The sequence below is a fragment of the Mya arenaria genome, chromosome 8 (genome assembly GCF_026914265.1).
Source record: "Mya arenaria isolate MELC-2E11 chromosome 8, ASM2691426v1".
NCBI lineage: Eukaryota > Metazoa > Mollusca > Bivalvia > Myida > Myidae > Mya > Mya arenaria.
In genome coordinates, this window is record NC_069129.1 from 26,017,140 (window position 1) to 26,040,374 (window position 23,235).

General features: G+C 38.7%; 2 protein-coding genes across 3 annotated transcripts; one reads left to right on the forward strand and one right to left on the reverse strand.

Annotated features, from left to right (window-relative positions):
* Positions 1–1,105: 1,105 nt before the first annotated feature.
* On the reverse strand, positions 1,106–10,584 carry LOC128242181 (uncharacterized). 2 transcript variants are annotated; one of them, XR_008262553.1, is made up of 6 exons: positions 10,483–10,584; positions 9,746–9,956; positions 9,120–9,209; positions 2,398–2,533; positions 1,854–2,173; positions 1,106–1,660 (listed from the first exon to the last, which is right to left on the reverse strand). XR_008262553.1 is itself a non-coding variant. In XM_052959257.1 (5 exons), exons 1-4 carry the CDS (start codon positions 9,948–9,950, stop codon positions 2,170–2,172), a joined length of 435 nt encoding a protein of 144 aa, XP_052815217.1. In that variant the 5' UTR covers positions 9,951–10,187; the 3' UTR covers positions 1,106–1,660; positions 1,854–2,169. The 2 variants fall into 2 exon arrangements, 1 of the variants encoding a protein (XP_052815217.1); XM_052959257.1 differs by lacking the exon at positions 10,483–10,584 and having other exon boundaries at positions 9,746–10,187.
* A 2,438-nt stretch (positions 10,585–13,022) lies between these two features.
* LOC128242175 (uncharacterized) lies at positions 13,023–22,281 on the forward strand. Its single transcript, XM_052959247.1, has 2 exons — positions 13,023–13,444; positions 20,185–22,281. Exons 1-2 carry the CDS (start codon positions 13,107–13,109, stop codon positions 21,578–21,580), a joined length of 1,734 nt encoding a protein of 577 aa, XP_052815207.1. The 5' UTR covers positions 13,023–13,106; the 3' UTR covers positions 21,581–22,281.
* The last annotated feature ends 954 nt before the right edge of the window (positions 22,282–23,235 follow it).

Sequence of the window (23,235 nt, forward strand, 5' to 3'; positions counted from 1 at the left end):
AAAAAGCTTAGGATTTTTAAGACAGTCCTATATAACCGTGGAAAGTGCTCTTTATTGGCTGGTTTATGGTCTTTATATGACATTTTTTCCCCCCAATATTAAGAAAGTTATCTTTAAACAAGAGGATACTTAAAGGCCCTGTATCGCTTACCTGATCCAATAAAGATCATCCAGAATAACATTCTGATCAAGTTCTATGAACTATGTGACCTCTAGAGTGCTTACAAGCTTTTCCAATGATTTGACCTAATGACCTAGTTTTTGATCACACATGACCCGGATTTAAACTCGACTTAGAGATTATTAATATAAACATTCTGACCAACTTTCATGAAGATACAGTTATAAATGTGAGCTTTATAGTGTTAACAAGCTTTTCCTTAAATTTGACCTTGTGCCCTAGTTTTTGACCACATATGCCCAAGATTCGAACTTGGCCTAGAGCTAATCAATATATACTTTCTTACTAAGTTTTATAAACATACAGTCATAAATGTGACCTCTAAGAGTGCTAACAAGCGTTTCCTATGATTTGACCTGGTGACCTTGTTTTTGACCGCACATGACCCAGATTTAAATTTGACTTAAAGATTATTAATATAAACATTCCGACCAACCTTCATGAAGATACAGTCATAAATGAGTCCTCTACAGTGTTATCAAGCTTTTCAATTTGACCTGGTGACCTAGTTTTTGACCGCACATGACCCAGATTCGAACTCGACCTAGAGATCATTAATACTAACATTCTGACCAGGTTTCCTGAGGATACAGTCATAAATGTGACCTCTATAGTGTTGACAAACTTTTTCCTTTAATTTGACCTGGTGACCTAGTTTTTAACCCCAGATGACCCAATATCGAACTCGTCCAAGATTTTATTGAGGGTAAAATTCTGACCAAGTTTCAATAAGATTGTGCTCAAATTGTGACCTTTAGAGTGTTAACAGTCAAATTGTTGACGACGGATGACTACGACGGACACGTTCACAATAGCTCAAAACCTACCTGAATCGAAATGTTTCTTTACATTTGTTGCTGTGTATTTATAGCTGCATACAACGACAAGGACAACAAATAAATATAAGTTAAGCGTTGTTTTCCTTTCACTTTTTATCATTTTTGTAAATGTACGAGATGATAATTTATTAAATAACATAATGACAAAAATACAGAATAGAACAAATGAATGCTACAACATTAATGACGATGACGCGACTGTAGAAGCCGTGATTACAGACAGAATGTCAGACAACATATAAAACTTTCAATCTAAACAAGGAGCCTGTGCTTGGCCTTGGCCCACTGTGTCACCATCTGCTCGACCCAAGTCTCCATAAAGTTGGCGAAGGTGGGGCCGTCCATAGACACATGTAAGATGGCGTTCAACGTTTCATTCTGTAGTCTGTCACGTTGTGCCGTTTTAACACCCTTCAAGGCCGAGAACCCTCGTTCGACAACAGAATAAGCAGGCCAACAGTAGCTTATAAACCTAGGTTAGGCATGGCACCCCGCAACATTCGGCCACCTTCTGCATCAGGACTGTTGTGGTTGCCTGGCGTAGTGTCGTGTCCTGCGTAATGATGTTTTTCAAAACTCGGTACTAAGAGACGGCTGCACTGGCATCTGGAAGAACGCAGGTAAATCGGTCCGCCAGCATCTGTAAATAGCAATGTCAGATATGATTCTTATATTTGAATATTGAACTACACATGTCATGTTTCAATACAGTAATTATTAAGAGAATATTAGTAAAAAAATCTTAGAATTTTTGAAACACAATTGCTATGTATTTTCGTATCACTTCCGTAGTGACAATAACTTCCGTTGTGAATAACAGTCTGCTTTATTACCTTCGTCTGTGCAATGGTCGTTTAACTCTGCTTGGTCGTCGGCCGGCACGGTAGTAGGGTTGAATGCGCAGAATGTTTCTGACATGGGGATGTGTGGAAATTGCTTCTCCAGCGTCGATGAACTTGTCGTATACTTGCTCCTTAAAGTCAGTGACTTCACACGGCTTTTGGCGGCTCAATCGGAACGACTGCTCGGTGAGATGGTCAATGGTCTGGGGAAGATGCTGGAGGTTCTGCCCAGGGTGCTCCTTCATTGAACGGACTGTTATGATAGCACCATTCACCAATGTACCGACCGCGTTGTATACCGCGTCCCTCATCTGAAGTGATGCAAAAAAGAAAATGCAAAAGCGATGTATCCAGTGACATGTTGGGACGTTGTATATATATATTCGGATATCAATCATGTGCACAAGCAATCATTTTATATGCAGGCCAATTTGTGTCATTCAAGAAAAAATGTTGAAGCTGTCTTAGTTTCATAGAATGTTCGAAAAATATGGAGCTATATGTATTTTATGATACTGTTATTTCTTGTACATACCTGCAGTGCAAGTGACAGATTTGACAAGACCGGCAACACTCAGACATCATTAGGAGAACCGCCATGGATCTGTACTGCTGCATTAACACTGCCAACCCTTGTGTCACGGCGTCCCATCTTTCTATCGCCTCGGGTTCTAGACAACAAAGCGATCACACTGGTAATAATTTAAAGCTTTTATGGGGGTTATTATCGGCACTTACAATTGTACCAAGTTCCTAAGGTCTAGTCTTAGAAAGCTGTAAATGTTTAAGTAGTTAAGTGGACAACTTGGTAAATGGTGATAATTATTAATGATAAAAAATGAAATTGAGAAGCATCACATTAAAGCCTGATTTTTCAATTTGACTATGGCGGGTTTTTAAAAAGCGTGTTGAAAGTAATTACAATTTGCATTTTTCCTACCATTTATTGTTTGGAACAGAACTATATGTAAAAAGTGGATATGAATTGAAATATTCTGACCAAAAGTCATGAAAATACGATAAAAACGTTAGAAAATAAAACGAAAGGAACAAATGAAATTTATGATAACATCTCACCGGATGTAATGTCAAAATTTAAAAGAAAGCAAATTTCATTAAAATTATAGTGGCTATGTAGCAATTCTTGCATTAAATTGCAATTGTCTATTAAATGACAACTACAACCTGTCCTCTTTGTCCCCCCCCCTCCCCACCCCCCTGAGCGCCATGTTGGCGAGAATATTCGAACAATTGAATGAAATATGCATTGAAATTACAGCTGATTTGGCATTGACATTAGTAGCCTTTGAGGCAGTTTTAAGAGTATGACCATTCAAAGTGTGAGGGCAGTATGTACAGTTTTCAATCATGTTCAGATGATGACATATATTTGCAGATAAACATGTATCCTCTTAGCAGCAGGAAATAAGTAAATTTGAGGTAATTTCAATGACCATGTGTTGTAAACTTGACCTTTGATCTCAGATCCTTAGGAGTCATCTAAAGTTTCAGTTCAACCCCAACCTTAATTCCAAGTTTAAGGGCCATTACTGTAGGCATTGCCAAGTTATCACAAATAAAAAAAATAAACCCTTAAATCAATAGGAACCACGAACTGGTCAGGCCTAATCTAAAAGTAAAGTTTGAGGGCCATAGGTGCAGGCATTGTCAAGTAATGACTTGGACATCTTTTTCGCATTCAATGTCACTGTGACCTTGACCTTTTATCCGATGACCCCTTAAATCAATAGGTCATCTGCTTATTAGTTCCAGCTGCCATTTAATGTTGATGACCATAGGTCCAGTTCAGTGATCACTGTGAGAAGCTTTGTCAATCTTTTCGTGTTAAAGGTCACAGTGACCTTAATCTTTGACGTCATGACACCTAAAATAAAAAGCGGCCATATACTGGTCAGCCCAAACCTTCATATCAAGTTAGATAGGAATTGTGGAGTTTGCATTCCAGGTCACTGTGACATTAACTTTTGACATGATGACACATAAAATTAGAAGTGGTCATCTTCTGGTCAGGCCTAACCTCCAAGCCAGGTTTGGGGGCCATGGGAGCTGGCATTGTCAAGTTATCACTCGGAAAACCCTTTTGCTTTCAAGGTCACCATGACCATAACCTTATAATCCCTTAAATAAAAAGGCTTTTCAAAAACATGGAAAACGTGCTTCTGGTGGGGTTTGAGCCCACAACATGTTGGGTGAGAGGCGTACATGTACATCAATACACCAATGCAATCAAACATTTTTTCTTATTATATACAATATTTTTAAAGCCATTTAAACATTCATTCCTTACTTTGACAATATTTTGGGCGGAAAAGGCATGTTTTTACTGCCACGGCAACAAATAGAAAACAGGTTTAGATCATGTACAAAGTAACTGAGTTTAATAAGAAAAGTTAAATTTTAACCTTTTAATAGTTGAAAGGAAAACATAAATAGAGAGTATACAAGATTCTGAACAGGACTGGATTTCAATAAGCCCGGTACTTGGCAGGAACGAGCAAAGTGCCATTCAAAAAACAAGTTATTTTGTATACAAATGCCTTAAAGAACAGATTATATAAATAATATATTATATAAGTACATTTGTCTTGAAAAAACTGAGGAGTTGAAACACAATATCCCAAAAGAAAAAAGAAGCTATAATAGCCTTTCAGAGGTGAGTTTGGCAAATACAACTTCTGAGGAGATAAAGAAGTAAAAAAGAAGTAACAAAGCCCTTCAAAGGTTGATTTTCAGCCCGCTCCCCCCATACACCATATCCATCCCATCCGTCATCCTCACCCCAAACACCTTCTCCTCCTCATACACCATCCTCACCTCATCCACTGTTCTCACCTCATACACTATCCCTATCCCATACACCATCCCCATACCATCATCACCCCAACGTCATACATCATCCCCACCCCAAACACTATCCCCACCCCATACACCATCCCTACCCATACAACATCCTCACCTCATACACCATCCTAACCCAATCCACTATCCCCACCCTATACACCAACACTATCCCATACACCATCCCCACCAGATACACCATCCCCAACCCATACACTATCCCCACCCTATACACCATCCCCACCCCATACACCATCCCTACCCATACAACATCCTCACCTCATACACCATCCTAACCCAATCCACTATCCCCACCCTATACACCAACACTATCCCATACACCATCCCCACCAGATACACCATCCCCTACCCATACACTATCCCAATCCTATACACCATCCCTACCCATACAACATCCTCACCTCATACACCATCCTAACCCAATCCACTATCCCCACCCTATACACCAACACTATCCCATACACCATCCCCACCAGATACACCATCCCCTACCCATACACTATCCCAATCCTATACACCATCCCCACCCCATACACCATCTTAACCTCATACAGCATCCCCACCGAATCCACCATCCCCATCCCATACCAAATCCTTACCCCATACACCATCCCCATCATAAACACCATCCCCAGCCCATACATCATCCCCATCCTATTCACCATTTCCATCCAATACACTATCCTAACCTTATACAGCATCCCCACCCAATACACCATCCTCATCCAATTCACCATTTCCATCCAATACAATATCTTAACCTCTTACAGCATCCCCACTCAATACACCATCCCCAACCCATACAGCATCCCCACCCAATACACCATCCCCAACCCATACAGCATCCCCACCCCATACACCATCCCCAACCCATACAGCATCCCCACTCAATACACCATCCCCAACCCATACAGCATCCCCACCCAATACACCATCCTCATCCAATTCACCATTTCCATCCAATACACTATCTTAACCTCATACAGCATCCCCACTCAATACACCATCCCCAACCCATACAGCATCCCCACCCAATACACCATCCCCAACCCATACAGCATCCCCACCCAATACACCATCCCCAACCCATACAGCATCCCCACTCAATACACCATCCCCAACCCATACAGCATCCCCACTCAATACACCATCCCCAACCCATACAGCATCCCCACCCAATACACCATCCTCATCCTATTCACCATTTCCATCCAATACACTATTTTAACCTCATACAGCATCCCCACCCAATACACCATTCCCAACCCATACACCATCCCCACCCAATACACCATCCCCAACCCATACAGCATCCCCACTCAATACACCATCCCCAACCCATAGAGCATCCCCACTCAATACACCATCCTCATCCAATTCACCATTTCCATCCAATACACTATTTTAACCTCATACAGCATCCCCACCCAATACACCATCCCCAACCCATACAGCATCCCCACCCAATACACCATCCCCAACCCATACAGCATCCCCACTCAATACACCATCCCCAACCCATACAGCATCCCCACTCAATACACCATCCCCAACCCATACAACATCCCCACCCAATACACCATCCTCATCCAATTCACCATTTCCATCCAATACACTATTTTAACCTCATACAGCATCCCCACCCAATACACCATTCCCAACCCATACACCATCCCCACCCAATACACCATCCTCATCCAATTCACCATTTCCATCCAATACACTATTTTAACCTCATACAGCATCCCCACCCAATACACCATTCCCAATCCATACACCATCCCCACCCCATGCACGATTCCCACCACATATCCACATACATCATAAGAAACCCTATACAGCATCCCTATCCAAACACCTTTCCCATCCCCACGCCATACACCCTTCCAATACAATTCAAGATCCCCAACCATACACCATTCCAACCCCAAATACCATCCTCATCCAAAACAACATTCTCATCCAATACACTATCCCCAACCCATACACCATCCTCATCCCATATACCTTCCTCACCAAATATAGCATTCTCATCCCACAAGCCATCCCCACATCATACACTATCCCCTCACCCATACACCATTCCCACCAAATACACTATCCCCACCCAATTCAACATCCTTACACGTCATCAATTACACCATCCTCATCCCAATAACCATCCTCATCCCATACATCAACTCCACACCATCCACATCCCATACACCATCCTCATCACATCCACCATCCTCATCACATACACCATCCTCATCACATACACCATCCTCATCCCGTACACCATCCTCATCTCATACACCATCCTCATCACATACACCATCCTCATCACATACACCATCCTCATCCCGTACACCATCCTCATCTCATACACCATCCTCATCACATACACCATCCTCATCCCATACACTATCCACACCCCATACAACATCCCCATCACATACACCATCCTCATCTCATACACCATCCCCATCACATCCACCATCCACATCACATACACCATCCTCATCTCATACACCATCCTCATCTCATACACCATCCTAATCACATACACCATCCTCATCCCATACATAATCCTTATCACATATCTATCCCAAACTGAAGCACCATCCACATCCCATACAGCACCCTAACCCAATACACACTCCCAACCCATACACCATCCCAATCCCATACACTATCCTCGCCCCATACAACATCCTCCTCCCATACACTATCCTCACCCCAAACATAATCCCCATCCCATACACTATCTCCACCCCATACACCATCCCCTGCCCATACACCATCCTCACCTCATACACCATCCTTACCCCATCCACCATCCCCATCCCATCTGCTATCCCCAACCCAATACACCATCCTCACCCTATACAGCATCCCCTACCTTTACACCATCCCCACACCATAAACCATCCCTACCCCATATTACATCCCCACCACATACACCATCAGAAACCCTATACAGCATCCTCATCCCATACAGCATTCCCACTCCATACACCATTCCAATACAATCCAAGATCCCCAACCATACACCATCACAACTACAAATACCATCCTCATCCAAAACACCATTCTCCCCCAATACACTATCCCCGACCCAATACAGCATTCTCACCCCATATACCATTCCCACCCAATACACTACCTCCTCACACCAAACACCATCCCCACCCCATACACTATCCTCACCCAATACAACATCATCATCACTTTCATTATCTGCACCCAATACACCACCCTTACCTCATACAGCATCTCCACCCAATACACCATCACTATCCCATACATCATGCCTGCCCCATACACCATCCTCATCCCCTCCACTGTCCTCATCCCATTCACCATCCATATCACATACACCATCCCCACCCTCACCCCATCCACTATTCCCACCCAATACAGCATCCTTATCCCATACACAATCACATACACCATCCTCAACCAATACACCATCCCCACCCTCACACCATCCACTTTTCCCATCACATAAATCATCCTCATTCCATACACCATCCCAAACCCATACACCATCCCCACCCCATACAACATCCTCATCCTATAGACAATGCCTTACACCATCCTAAATAAATACGTCATCCCTACCCTCACCCCATCCACTATTCCCTACCCATACACCATCTTACCCCATACACCATCCTTACCTTATACATCATTCTCACTCTATACACCATCCCCACCCCATACACAATACCTGCATAATCCTACACCCCACCCCATCCACCATCCTCACCTCATACCCCATCCCCACCCTATCCACCATCCCCACCCAATCCTACACCCCCACCCAATCCACTATCCTCACCCCTTATACCATCCCCACACAATTCAAACCCTCCCTATCTCATGCACCACCTCCACCCGATAGACCATCCACATCCCACCCAACCTCATACACCATCCCCAGCTGATACACCATCCTCAGCCCATACACCCTCCCTACCCCATACACCATCCAATCCCAGTACACCATCCCCATCTGATCCACCATCCTCGCCAAATGCAGCATCCCCACCCCATCCACCATCCTCACCATCCCAAACCTATATAATACATCATACCCACCCTATACATCATCCCCACCCCATGCCCCTACTTTTCATCAACAAGTGGCCCTTACCCCATGTAGAATCTAGCTTGTTCATCAAACAACAACAACGCTAGGATATGAGACACCTCGTAGCATCTTTTTATACACCATCGCCAACAAACGCAGCATCCCCACCCCATCCACCATCCTCACCACATACAGCACTCTCACCATCCCAACCCTATATAATACACCATACCCACCCTAACCATCATCCCCACCCCATCCCCACCCCATGCCCCTACTTTTCATCAATAAGTGGCCCTTACCCCATGTAGAATCTAGCTTGTTCATCAAACGGCAACGGATTTGAGTCACCTCGTAGCATGTTCTTCCATCATTTGAAAATAGTAGCGTTACTGGAAAACAGAAAACAAGAGTATGTATATGTTTGAATTAAACAAGGGGAATAATTTATGAAAAATTTGAACCAGTGTAATGGATCTTCTCAAAAATCTGCTCTATGTCTAGTATTCTGTTCACACATAAACAACTCTCAAGTAAAGAACCTGGTTTTGGACAATTATGCATGGCTTATAACTTGCGAAGCAATCATTAAGTCATTTGTGTTTTATTTTTGTTCAAACGAAAACATCATAAGGATTTCAAATTTCATTCTGACCAATTCTAGAAAATTTAACCATTGAAAAACAAGAACAAGAGTTCCAAATGCATGCATAAAGGCATTTTTTACTGTTAAAAAGGGCATAAATGAACTATAATTTAAGTTACATATACATGTATACATAAAACTGGTAATAACTATGTCATGTGAACATTTTGGATGTTTTTCGTATATCCACGCCAACAATGATGATGACACCAACACTATTTTTGAAATACAGACAAGCTTACAATCGACAGTAAGAAAAGTGTTAGCAGTAAAACCTCTTACCTTGAACAAGAGTCAGGTACAAGCTGGTATCGTGTGCCAGTCTGTGTCTCAGGGAGTAGCCATTATAATGTATGCAATAAAACTGCCCACCTCTGATGAGTGTCAGGTACAAGCTGGTATCATGTGCCAATCTGTGTCTCAGGGAGTAGTCATTATGAACGATGCTTCTCAGAATGTATAAACAACCAGGGAGGTATGCCTGCATGTCACTCTGAAAAAATCCTTGTAATACAGTCCAAACCCGCTATGTCAACGTCAGATATCTCAACTTTCCAGTTGTGACGACTTCTTTCATCGGACCCGAATTTATTCCTTCTTATTCTATATAAATTAAAACTGCTTGTGTTCAATTTTCTATCTCGATTTTTTCGCTATGTCGACCTCCTATTTCAGCCCCTGTGGTTGAATTTCACACATTTTCTTTGTTACTTATGTCGAACTGTAGATTAAGTTTTTATTGTTTTATATCATGACAACTTGTTGTTTATTTTATTATCATTTTTCGCTACTTTTCTATTAAGAATATACAACTTATGTTATCATGTTGTCAATGAAATGATTACATAAGTTGTATAATCTTTAATATGACATTTAATATCCTTCCGGGCACTTAAGCTCATTTCATTACAAGGGGCAAACTTGCATACAAGGGTTTAATTCACCCGTTTTGTATTTGCCTTTATCTGCAAAGGTAAATCTTGCCACATAATATGACTATTGCTATTCTCAATACCAACCTTGCAGTATAATGGCGAGTTGGTCCACGGCAGATTTTTTTCACCCAAGGATCAACTGTGAGGGATGTAAATATCTCATACACCTTCTGCAACCCATCCACCTGTAAAGCATTACAAGACACTATAAGGATATTTATCATGAATGTAAAACATTTAACAATCCCTTCTTTAGAGACTAGCATGACAGTCAGCCTGTGAGTTCCTGGCATGTATAATTCCAAGTCAGTTAGACTTAGAATTATCACTGGGTGTGATTTGTTTATTTTTGTATGATTTTCTGTAAAATCATAATGACAAAAGAATGGCTCACTCTATTCATTCATTCTGATTTTACCTAATATGTTTAAACTATTACAACATAATAACAGTTATATATGCCAAACTTAATCATAATGAATCGTAAGATAATTATGCACTGTGCTTTTTTACCAATTTAGGGCCAATTTAGTTCAGCCACATCATTAATCTCAAAATGTATACTTTTGTCATACCGTAAGTGAAAATAAAATTCCCATGTCTTTTTATTTATTTTTTGAAATTTATTTCTCTTTTTTTTACCCTAGAACCTTTTTTGTGTGGAACAGTTGGGAGGGGTCGACATTAACTATATTTGGCAAGGATTCCGAAGGGCCTCCTACATATCAATAAATGTGTCCCTTCTTGAAACTGTTACTGAAGACAAGGAAACTCAAGTTAATCTCTTATGATGCCCATTGTTATTGAGAATAACTTAACATTTCAGTATCCATCATCAATAAAATTGACAATAATATTGACTTAAAAAAATATTTGCCCACCAGATAGGCACTCATTTGACTAATTGTTTTAATCCATTTATACTCGGATATCCTTCTTACAGTAGTAGCATACTAATGACATTGATGATCTATTAACAAACATTTCCACTCTCTGATTTCGTCAATTTATTTTGAAAATGTCCTATGTTGTCAATAATAAAATCCAAATCATGGATTGGATGCTTTAAAGAGACTCACAAATGTTTTGGTACCAAATTATTTCCCCTGGCAATGCATCTGAAAACACTATTTTACTCTTTAATACTCACATTGTATAAAAACAAGAGCTGTCACAGAGACAGCGCGCTCGACTATTCCGCCGCTTTTCTGTGTAAGGATTGAAAAGTTTTGGCGAAACATGCATGGATCACTGTTAGATTAGATTTCAATGCAATACATGATGTGCTGAGATATCAACATTAATGTGGTTACATGGAAAATTTTAACCAGAATTTTTAAATCTAATAAATAAAGGGCCATTATTTGCAAAATACAGTTATCTCACTTGGTTATTCAATTAGGTTGGGTGGTTGAATACCATTGTATAAAGTCTCAATGCAATACATCACGAAGTTACTGAGATATTATCCTGTGTGTGCTAACATGAAAGACCTTAACCAGAATTTCCAAGTTGCATAATAAAGGGGCAAAAATTATATAACATGAAAGATAGAGTTATCTTACTTGATTAAAGAAGAATGTTAAATGGTTGGGAGCCTGTGTGTAAAGTTTCAATGCAATACATGATGTATTCATTGAGGTTTTGACTAAAATGTGGTTACATGCAAAACCTTAACCAGAATTTCTATGTTGAATAAAAAAGGGGCCAATATTTGAATTTAATGCAAAGTAGAGTTATCTAACTTGGTACATTAAGTAGGCTGGATGGTTGAGTACCATTGTATAAAGTCTCAATGCAATATCTCAAATAGTTGCTGAGATATTAACCTATGTGTGCATGCATGCAAAACCTTAACCAAGGTTAGAGGCAAAAGCCGACGCTTGAGTAAGAAGTATAGCTCTCCATATTCTTTGAATAGTCGAGCGAAAAATACACTAAAAATATTACTTTTACAATATTCTTGTCAGTTTTATTATTCTTGGAAGAGTGCTTTTCTACCTCAAGTAAGTTACATAAATCAAGAAAGAAAATAATCCACTAAATCACAGAGGTTGCATGAAAGCTTGAGTATTTGTTTTCAAGTTCATTATTGTATTATATTTAGAGAAAACCTAATAAATACTTGTTAAAATATGTAATTTAGAGATCTTTGACTTAAATGAAATTAAATTGAAAACATGAATCATTTTTATCATTCATGCATTAGAGGACATTAGAGCTGTAAGCATTTAATGTAAAAATCTCTGTCATAACCAAATACTTAAATCTAGAATGTATTCCTACACTTTAAATTTGTTTAAAGGATATCAAGTGACAAGGTATAATAGCCGAATGCAGTAATTGATTGTGCTACAGATAAAATACTGCTTTTTTAAAAGCAAAATATGAGACACATTATTATTATGACAATAATATTAAACTTTTTCTTCTTCTGCTTTAGATTTGAATTGCAATATCAATTGAACAAACTAAATCACAAATATCTTTTGGTTTATATAAGACCGATTTCATATCACGCTTAGTTACTTTATTCCCTTGTGTATCATTAAACTTCCTTGTAGAGAAATGATCACGCAAAGCACTATGGGATATGTATACAGTAGTCAAGGGGATAACGAGGCTTGAGATTATGATTGACATGAATATTTAAATCTTGTTGGAAATTGTGACATATTGCACAGAATACTTAAACTTACTGATTAAAAATGGCTTCAAAGCACACAAAGTCCTTCAAAGACTCAATGTCAATGGCATCTGATTTGATCCATGACTTTGTCTGCTCTCCGTGTCAAGAAGACAAGCTAAATACTGAGGCCAAGTATTTCTGTGGGAACTGTTCAAAATACTACTGTGATAAATGCCTGACATTTCACTCCAAACTCTTCAAACAGCATGTTGTGTTGGACCGTAAGGATGTGGACAAGTGGGTGGGGCAGGGTGACGCCCTCATTTCATGTGACTTTCACCCTGGTAAGGTCATTGAACTTCTGTGTGAGGACCATGCTGAGATGTGCTGCCACCTCTGTGTGTCCTTGAATCACAGGTTAGTGATAATATTATGACTTATTTGACTGCATCTGTTTTATTGACACCAAGATTTCTTAGGATGAATAATTTAATCACTCAATGTTGACTACTCTCATGATTTGAGAGGATACTAGAGCTATATGAACTGATCAACAACTAATTTTCAGTAAGGCCACACCAAATTGATAATTTGTTCATCGGATTTTTTCCAAAAATAATGGGGCGAGCGAGCGAAATAATAATAAAAATATTTGTTTTGCATTTAGCAAAAAAGAGGAGCGAGCGAAGAGCGAACAAATATATATAGTGATTTAACTCACTTTTGCTCACATTTTATTCACTTATTAACTAAACAATGATATTGTTAACAGTACAAGGATAACATCCAGTGAAAGAATGATAACACTAAAAGATAATTCTATACAAATATTAATTTTGAGAAACAAATGCTATTTGAGATCAAGCAAATGTATTTCTTTAAACTATTTCATAAATGAGAGAACTCAAAACCACAGTTTTACAGTTTTTTAAAACCTTTTTGAAAAGTTTTTTCAAAATACCCTATGCATGGCTAAGTAAAAGCCTGGACACAAGCGCTAATGGTCACAGCCACCTGCCTGCACATGGCATATCCAAATCTATTAACTAGGTTTTCCACTTTTCCTTAGGAAAACTTAAAAATAATTCTCTATTAAAATACATTGTCATATTTCATGCCATGGAAATGACTAGACAAGGTGACTTGAAAAATAACTCACAAAATGAATACAGGCATTTGCAGTCAAATATGAACTACAGCTATCACACTACATGATTGGCCTTGGTAGCCATCTAAGTTTTGGAAGAGAATTTACAAAAAACCTACACCTTATTGTAAATCATTTCAGCTGAAAATTTGTCATAGAAAAAATTCCAGCCAGGGCCAGTTTGATTTTAGGCTTTCTCAGAATTTAATGCCTATCTTTTTTTAAATTTGCAGATTTTCCTTAATTTTTTTAGATATCTTATTCAAATTGAGACAAGTAATAGAAAACATAAACATAAATACAAAAGACTCTTTTACTTCTTTTGTACTGCAAATACTGATTGTGTCAGTTTTCATATATAGCAAAAAATATTTCAAGAAAATACAAGAATATGCAATATTTTTTCATAGACAAAAACCAATCAGCATAAATATTTAACACTTGAATGTTTTCATATATATATATAGTTTAAATATACACATGAACATCTAAAAACATCTACAAACATTTATTCGCAACACAATGTGTGATTAATACCTTTTCCCAATCACACATTCAGGCACCATTTTTGTTATGCTTTTTGACTAATATTTACAAAATATACACAATCCGGCTTGTTAGTTTTTGTGTGAATGGTAAAACTCATGGGATTGCATGAAGCACATACAAATGTCAGTCCGGTTAATTTTTAGCGTCATCCTACTATCCACGATAATTGACTCATCGGCGACCAAGGCCTCCACCACAAGCATGCCTTTGTTGCCTCATCGGGACAGGAATTTCATGATCCGCTGCGTCGGAGGAATTGGAAATTTTGACAGTGTCAGGCACCATTTTTTTTATCCTTTTTGACTAATATTTACAAAATATACACAATCCGGCTTGTTTGATGTTTTTGTGTGAATGGTAAAACTCATGGGATTGCATGAAGCACATATAAATGTCAGTCCGGTTAATTTTTAGCGCCATCCTACTGTCCACGAACATTGACTCATCGGCGACCAAGGCCTCCACCACAAGCATGCCCTTGTTGCCTCATCGGGACAGGAATTTCATGATCCGCTGAGTCGGAGGAATCTGAAATTTTGATAAGCAATTTATACATAAATGTTCATTGTAGTATAATGCATTACTGAAACAGTTTAATGATGACACAAGAAAGGTGGTGCTCGTTTCTTGGCCAAACTTTATTTTTCTATTAATGTACATGCATTGCATATGAATTAAATAAACACTATACTCTGATCTATAGCAAAATAAAAACAAACATGCATTAATCATTAAATGTACTGTATAATTATTTTTGAAGGAAACAAATAATACAAAAAATACATCCTATTTGCTATATAAACAGCAAAACAACAAAGAAGTTAACATACACACCTGAAGTTTTTACCTGGACAGTTGAGTAGGTGTAGATGAACGGTTGGAAACTGTCTTTTCACTGTAACGGTCATCCGAATTCCCGTCAAACTTGTCCGAACCAAATTCAAACTTTCTACATCTATATGTTACGTCATCTCAGTCACGCTTGACTTTTATGTGACGGGTGGTATAGGGTCAAGAAAAAAGAATGAAATGATAGGAAAGATTAGAGTAAGCAGATAGATAAAAGAAGAAAAAGTCTAAAGTACTTATTGTCAGTTACGTTTTCACCTCCTTAACCTAAGCCAATCCGGTTATGGTGGCCACTGCCGGCACAGCCTTAAGAATCCTCGAAAGCTACTTGTAACTGACCCCTAACCCTTAAGAGAATACGGTGGACAGCCCCTGCTTGAAGGATACCAAGTCTGGGGCTTCAACAATGCTTGATGGTAGCTTGTTGCACTCTGTGATGGTCCGTGGAAAGAAGGAGAACTTGTAGTAAGAGGTAGAAGTTGATATCTGTGTAAAGTTCCTGTTGTTAGAGGTTCTTGTGGAGCGGTTGGAGGGAGTGAGGTAGGAATCAGCTTGTATGTCGACCAGGTTGTTCACGATCTTATACATCATGGTCAGTTGTGCCTTGGTCCTACGCGATTCTAAGGTCTCCCATCCAAGATCTTCCAGCATGGATGTTACACTACTGGTGTTGTGATAGCGTTTTGTCACATACCTTGCAGCTCTTCTCTGAACCATTTCAAGCCTCCTAATGTGTGTTTTGGTGTAGGGGTTCCAGACTGTTGAGCAATACTCAAGTTGTGGGCGCACTAGAGCGTTGTAGGCGCGGGCTTTCGTTTCTTCACTTGAGATACGTAGATTGCGTCGAAGAAATCCCAAGGTTGAGTTGCCCTTCTTAGCGATCTTACTGATGTGAGTGTCCCAGGAGAGGTTGGTACAGATGTTCAAACCAAGGTATTTTGTACAGTCTTCTGTTTCTAATGTATGGCCCTTACGTTTGTAATCGTGTACAGTTGGAGATCTCTTCCTGTGAACCCGCAAGATGCTACACTTTTCCGGATGGAAGGACATCCCCCACTTTTCTTCCCATTTAGCTAGGTTGTGTAGATCAGTTTGTAGTTGGTTGCAGTCTGATTGGTTGTCTATCTGTCTGTAAACCACACAGTCATCGGCGAACAGTCTCGTGCTGGATGAAACCTGAAGTGGCAGATCGTTGATAAACGCCAGAAATAATATGGGCCCGAGTACGCTTCCCTGTGGGACTCCGCTGACTACGGGTGCTGGCTCGGACGTAGCGCCATCAACAGTTACCCTCTGGGATCTGTTTGACAGAAACGATCTAATCCAAGGCAGAGTAGTTCCTCGAATACCGTAGTGGTCTAGTTTAGCCAAGAGTCGTCTGTGTGGCACCTTGTCTAACGCTTTGGAGAAGTCGAGTACGGCGAGGTCAAACTGTTTTCCTTTACTCATAGAAGATATGAGTTCATCAACCAGTGTTACAAGTTGGGTTTCACAGCTACGCTTACGTCTGAAGCCATGTTGGCTATCTGTGAGGATATCGTGACTGTCAAAGTGCTTCATAACGTTGCTTACAACTATGTGCTCAAGAAGTTTGCAGCATATGCAGGTTAGGGACACTGGTCTGTAATTACTGGCCTTAAAACGTTCACCTTTCTTGAAAATGGCAGAAACGTTGGCAGTTTTCCAGATGGATGGGACCTCCCCAGACTGTAGGCACTTATTGAAGATCGTGCTGAGGTATGGTGCACACTGGTCGGCTAATTCTTTAAGGATTCTGGATGGTATCATATCTGGACCTGTGGCCTTGTTGGGGTTAAGTTTCTTTAACAAAGCTAGTACTCCTTCTGGTGTTACTTCTATGTCATTCATGGATGGATATGGATCTCCATCGGGTGTTGGTGTATTTGAGTTGTTTTCTTGGGTAAAGACAGACTGGTACTGTTGATTCAGAATGTTTGCTTTGTCTATCGGCTCATTGTGTAGTTTCCCTTTGTCCTTCAAGGGTGCAATGCCGCAGCTATCCTTACGAAGAGCTTTAATATAGGCCCAAAACTTTTTCTGTTTCTTGGGTGGTTGGTCTAGTTCGTCATCATCACCCTCTATTAGGTCTTCGACATGTTTCCAATAAGCTTGGCGTTCTAGTTTCTGCGTGGTGCTTCTAGCCTTTTCATATTTCCGGCGGTCTTCAGCCTTTCCACTTGCTTTTTGTTTTGAGTATAAACGTTTTAGTTTCCTATGTTTTGAGCGAATGTTCTTATCTATCCATGGCTTCTTCAGTTTGTCACCTTTTATCACTTTAGATGGAATAAATTTTTCTATAAGTGATTTCAGAGCCATTTCAAAAGTAGTCCAGGTTTTATCAGCAGAATAGTCACTCGTCTCATTAATGAATTGATTATAGTTGGAATCCAAATGTTCTTTAATGCTGTTGTAGTCTGCATGTTTATATAGGTGGACTTTTCTAGGACACTTCTTAGCTTCCATTGGTCTGAGGCTGGATTCAATGAAGACTGCTTCATGGTCACCAATACCGGGTAGGATCTCGCACTTGTTGATAAGTGATTTGTTGTTGGTGAAGAACAAGTCAAGGATGTTGTTTGAATATGCAGTAATGCGGGTTGGAGAATCCACTACTTGCTCAAGATAGGCATCTTTGGTTATATCAATAAGCTGTTGACACTGTTTTGCATTAGAAGCATAAGCGGTGGGACATTCATGTTTCCACTTTGGATAATCACTGTCATTCACAATAAAATTCAGCACTTCTTGCCCAGTATATATACGTTTACTTTTAGCGTGAGCCAAATTAAAACAAACACATTTGTCCAAAATTTAATCAGACTTTAAATGGTTGTAGAATTGTCATTTGTTGACGTAATTTTCAAGAATCAGGAAGTGAAACGCAAATTTATACTTGATCATCTAGACGCTTGTATCCGGGTCTATATAGTTCATTGACTTTTCTTAGAGCGGCTGCATGATTGAGCCGGTGTTTTGATACTTAATACGATCGAAAAACGCGGTTATAAGGGAAAAGGCTACATTCTACTAAACAAATTAGCGCTCGTAAAAAAAAAATTGTTTTAGATGGTGCGGGCGCAAGTAATAAAAAAATAAAAATATTTTTTTTTGCTTTTCTGAAGAAATAGGTGCGGGAAATCCGATGAACAAGTTATTAATTTGTTGTGGCCTAAGGGTGAAAGGCCGAAAACTGTCCATTATGTCAGAGAAAGAACATACCGCGGCACGCAGTGTGAAGGTTTTTTCCGCTGACATAATGGACAGTTTGAGGTGTTTCACTAACTTAAAACAAGTAAACACAGAGGTCAAATTCATGAATTTCATGGCGCTATTGTTAACTTATTGAACACTGTTATTTACCATTTGAAAATATACTAATCATGCAAATCTCTTAGGAAAATCAAAATAATTTTGCGCCCATGTACGTGTAGATATAAATTGTAAATAATTGTTTGGTTACATTTAAAATAATCATTTTTAGAATACAACCTATATTTACAGCTAATGAAATAACAGATAGGCAATCATTAAGTACAAGGCTTATGAGGCATAATCATTAAGAAATTCAACTTTTGCGGATGTTTAAAGATCAGCTTACTGCCACTTATCCGAAACAATCCTTGTGTCAGATTTTGCGTTGACAGTGTCAATCAATGAGGTTGTAATCTAAGTCATTTAGATGACCTGTATGGACATAAAACAAGTGCAAACTGTGTTTTCATTGTGCATTATTAACGTAATACGGAAACTTTTTAAATTCAAGTTTGTTTTGTTTATCTGTTTATACAACTAAGATTTTTTTCTTCAAATAAGTATAATTATAGTTTTTCACAAACAATCAAACTGTATACACAACAACAGAGCTGTAGGCAAAAGGATTTCAATTCTATTTATTCAACTTTTTTTTCGAATATTCGAACACCGATTTTGACATTCGAATACCAAATGTTTGATCGAATATTTGAATATCCGTTTGCATCTCTATTGTGTTGTGAAAATGGCTCTTCGTAGCAAAATTGTGAAAATTGTTTACATGAGTAAATTACTACAATTTTGACATCTCTTTGATGTTTTAAAAACAGGAAAGTCAATTGACACAGACTAAATAGCCCTCAAGGATGTCCCCTAGTATTTGGGGATTTGGTATTTGACAGACACTGTTTGTGTATTAAAAATTCATATTTATTTACTGACTTAAGCCGTTTTGGACTGAAATTTACAAAAAGATGATTTTTTCAAACCAATATTTTAGTCCTTTTCTTTTACTAAATTCCATCCGGCATGTCAAAATCAACCCAGACCAGCAAATTGTCGGTTTTAGAAGCCCTGTAAACAATCATCTCTTCTCAATTGACATTCTGTATGCACTTAGATTATGTACATAAACTTCATTCAAAGCTGAAATGTTGATTAACTTTTATCAGTAAGTGAAATATAACAACTCAACGTTATTAAATACAAATGTAGCTTCAAAATATATAGCTATATAGGAAACTGTGTTACATATAAATAACACATAAAACTATTTAAGATTCTATAATTTTTTACATGTTTAATCCAGTCACTAATTCACTATTCTTACATCCTACAGGATGTGCAGAACCATAAGCTTGATCTCAGACCTGGCCAAGGGCGTATACAAGATGGCCGATTTCAAGCAGCTTCCATCCAAGGTTGCTAAGATAACAACAAGCCTTAACCAGGTTAGAGAGGTCAGAAAGAAGAACCAAGGTTCATTAAAGACTTCTGGCAAGTCCATGCTGACAAAGATCAAGGACTTAAGGAAGTCACTGAACCAGCTGCTAGATAAGCTGGAGAAGAGGACAGTGAAACAGATGGACAGCATCCTGGCTGACCTGGTTGACACACTACAGAAGGATATTGACTCCTGCACACTCATAAATGACCAGCTCAAGGCCTTGATGGACACCATCCAATCCCAGGGCAAGGACGATGAGTCAAGCTCCTACATTGGCTTCAGAAAGTGTGAAGAGAAGATGGCAGAAGCCAACAGCCTGCTCCAGGATATGTCCACAAAACCTGAATTGACCGCCACTTTTAAGCCTGATACCAGAGTTACACAACTGCTGTCTGATATGCAAATATTAGGCAAGATCCAGGGATATCAGGAAAAACAGAGTGGCTATCAAAAGTCTGACAAGAAGTCCTCTGAACAAATCAGGCCTGATAAATCAAGGGTTTTCACAGTTATGAACAAATCAACCTTTAATGTGAAAATCAAGAAAGATAAAAATTCCTGTTATATTGTTGGTATTACAGAACTTCCATCAGGAGAGATTATTCTAGTAGATAACAACAATAACAGAGTGAAGAAATTGGACAGGGCGTATAGGGTAATAGCCCAATATGATGTCCCTCCAAAGCCCATGGACATCTGTCATGTGACTGGTAATCAGGTGGCTGTAGCATACAGTGACAGGAATGAGGTCCACTTTCTTACTGTGACAGCTGGCACCATCAAGATGACCAGGAAGTTCTCAGTTGATCATGTCTGCAAGTCCACCAGGCACCATGGGGACCAGCTGTATGTGGGCTCCGAAACAGCCCTGTACCTCTATACCACAGATGGCAAGCAAGTCAAAAAAATGTATGAAGACAATTCAGGAGGGATGACAGTGGCTCAATTTGCTTTAAACCAAGATGGCAAGAGGATATACATCTGTGACTTTACCAATAGCAAACTCATTACAATTGACATCAATGGCAGCATTCTAGCCACACTGCTGGATCCAGACATTAGAGGGCCACATGGTGTACAAGAGAGTGAGGGTGGACATGTGTTTGTGAGTTCATGGCTCTCCAACACAGTGGTGCAGATTGACCAGGATGGCAGGAAGAAGCTGGCCACACTGGTCAGGGATGGAGATGGCATCATTTTTCCAAGGGCAGTTTGCTACAGCACCCACACTGGCAGACTGATTGTGGGTGGAAATCAAAATGACATTCTGGTGATGGAATTCCAGTAGATAGACAGTCAGAAAGTCAACAATAGTTGTTAAAGGTTTATGAAATGATGGAAGGAAAACATTGAGAGTGACAGAAATCAGATGCAAACCAGTAATATTACATATTGTAACTGTAACTACTTGAATGTGTTAATCATATTTTAACTATGTGTAATTTAATTCATAATAATCTGTATGCTAATCTAGATTTAACTTATTAGACTTTCAAAATAGATTGATAAACCAGAAAAAACAACAGAAATAGTGTAAATTTAACAAGAATGTGTGTTTGTTTATATTTGATAATTGATATCTGTATTTGTTAAAACTTTTTTAAATTTTTACTTCTGTATCCTACAAAACCTCATGAAATGATTCAATATTATCATAAATCAAACAGCACAATTTAATATCACCAAAAACAAATATTCTAATTTAGTATCACCAAAAACAAATATTCTAATTTAGTATTATCAAAAGTTATGTTAGTTTATGTATATATATTATAATCATTTAAATTTCATTACTGTTAAAATACAGTACATTTAAGTAAGATTTTTTAAATTTACATCTGTATCATGCAATATATATCTCATGAAATGATTTAATATCATCAAAAACAAATAAAGTGATTAACGGTTAGTATCACCAAAAGAAATATCCTGATCTAGTAACCTAAAAACAAAAAATTGTGTTGGTTACTGTATATACCGCAATTATTATTAATTTCTTTACTGTTAGAATACAAAACAAGTATTCAATATCTTATACAATAATAAATTACACTGATAATTGTCATATTTATCGTCAATTCCATTTCTCAACACCTGTCTTGGTAAAGTGATCTGATTATGATACTCTCACAAGCAATAGTTCCAGAGATTGGCAGTGTCTTTTTTACCATTTTGGGAAGAGGCTCCAGGCTTTTTTCATTGAAAAAATGCGCCATTTTGACTAAATTTAGGAATGCCAGTTAATTGCTTCAAAGTTAGACATAATAAGATTGTTGTCTTTGAGAATACATCAACTTTTCCATAAAACAAGAGCTGTCACAGAGACAGTGCGCTTGACTATTTCGCCACTTTTCAGTGTAAGGATTGAAAAGTATTGGCGTAACATGCATGTATCACTGTTAGATTAGATTTCAATGCAATATCTGATGTGCTGAGATATTAACATAAATGTGGTTACATGCAAAATTTTAACCAGAATTTTAAGGTCTGATAATAAAGGGCCATTATTTGCAATATTGATCTTGATTAAAACTCAGAAATAAACTAGAAACATCTTACAAACAAAAACAACACAAGCATCTTACCTGCCAAACCGGTAGTACCCTGGTTAATATTTTCAACATTAACTGCCATAAGGCTGGGCTCATCAGTAACTGACTCTTTAACAAATGAGTCACTAGCTCACTGGCTGCATTGGCCACCTGGGATAAAAACAACAACAAGAAATATTATTAAGTTTCACAGCTTTAATAAACACAGTCTAAAGAAGTAAGTCACCAACCCGCTGCTTGTAATGACAACCTCAGGGATAAACGAGTTAGATGGACACTTGGACACTTACACGGCCAAGATCTTTATTGAAATGACCCCCTGGCTCTTAACTCACAATTTTTTTAATTATGTTGTAAATAAATACACACTTTACATACATGTCTGTTGAAA

Coding starts and splice junctions, on each gene's coding strand:
- LOC128242181 (XM_052959257.1), bottom strand. CDS start 9,950: ATGCAGGCATACCTCCCTGGTTGTTTATACATTCTGAGAAGCATCGTT. Junction 9,210..9,745: donor GTACCTGACTCTTGTTCAAG/GTAAGAGGTTTT, acceptor TCTGTTTTCCAG/TAACGCTACTATTTTCAAAT. Junction 2,534..9,119: donor CAAGCTAGATTCTACATGGG/GTAAGGGCCACT, acceptor TTTGTTGTCTAG/AACCCGAGGCGATAGAAAGA.
- LOC128242175 (XM_052959247.1), top strand. CDS start 13,107: ATGGCTTCAAAGCACACAAAGTCCTTCAAAGACTCAATGTCAATGGCA. Junction 13,445..20,184: donor TGTGTGTCCTTGAATCACAG/GTTAGTGATAAT, acceptor TACATCCTACAG/GATGTGCAGAACCATAAGCT.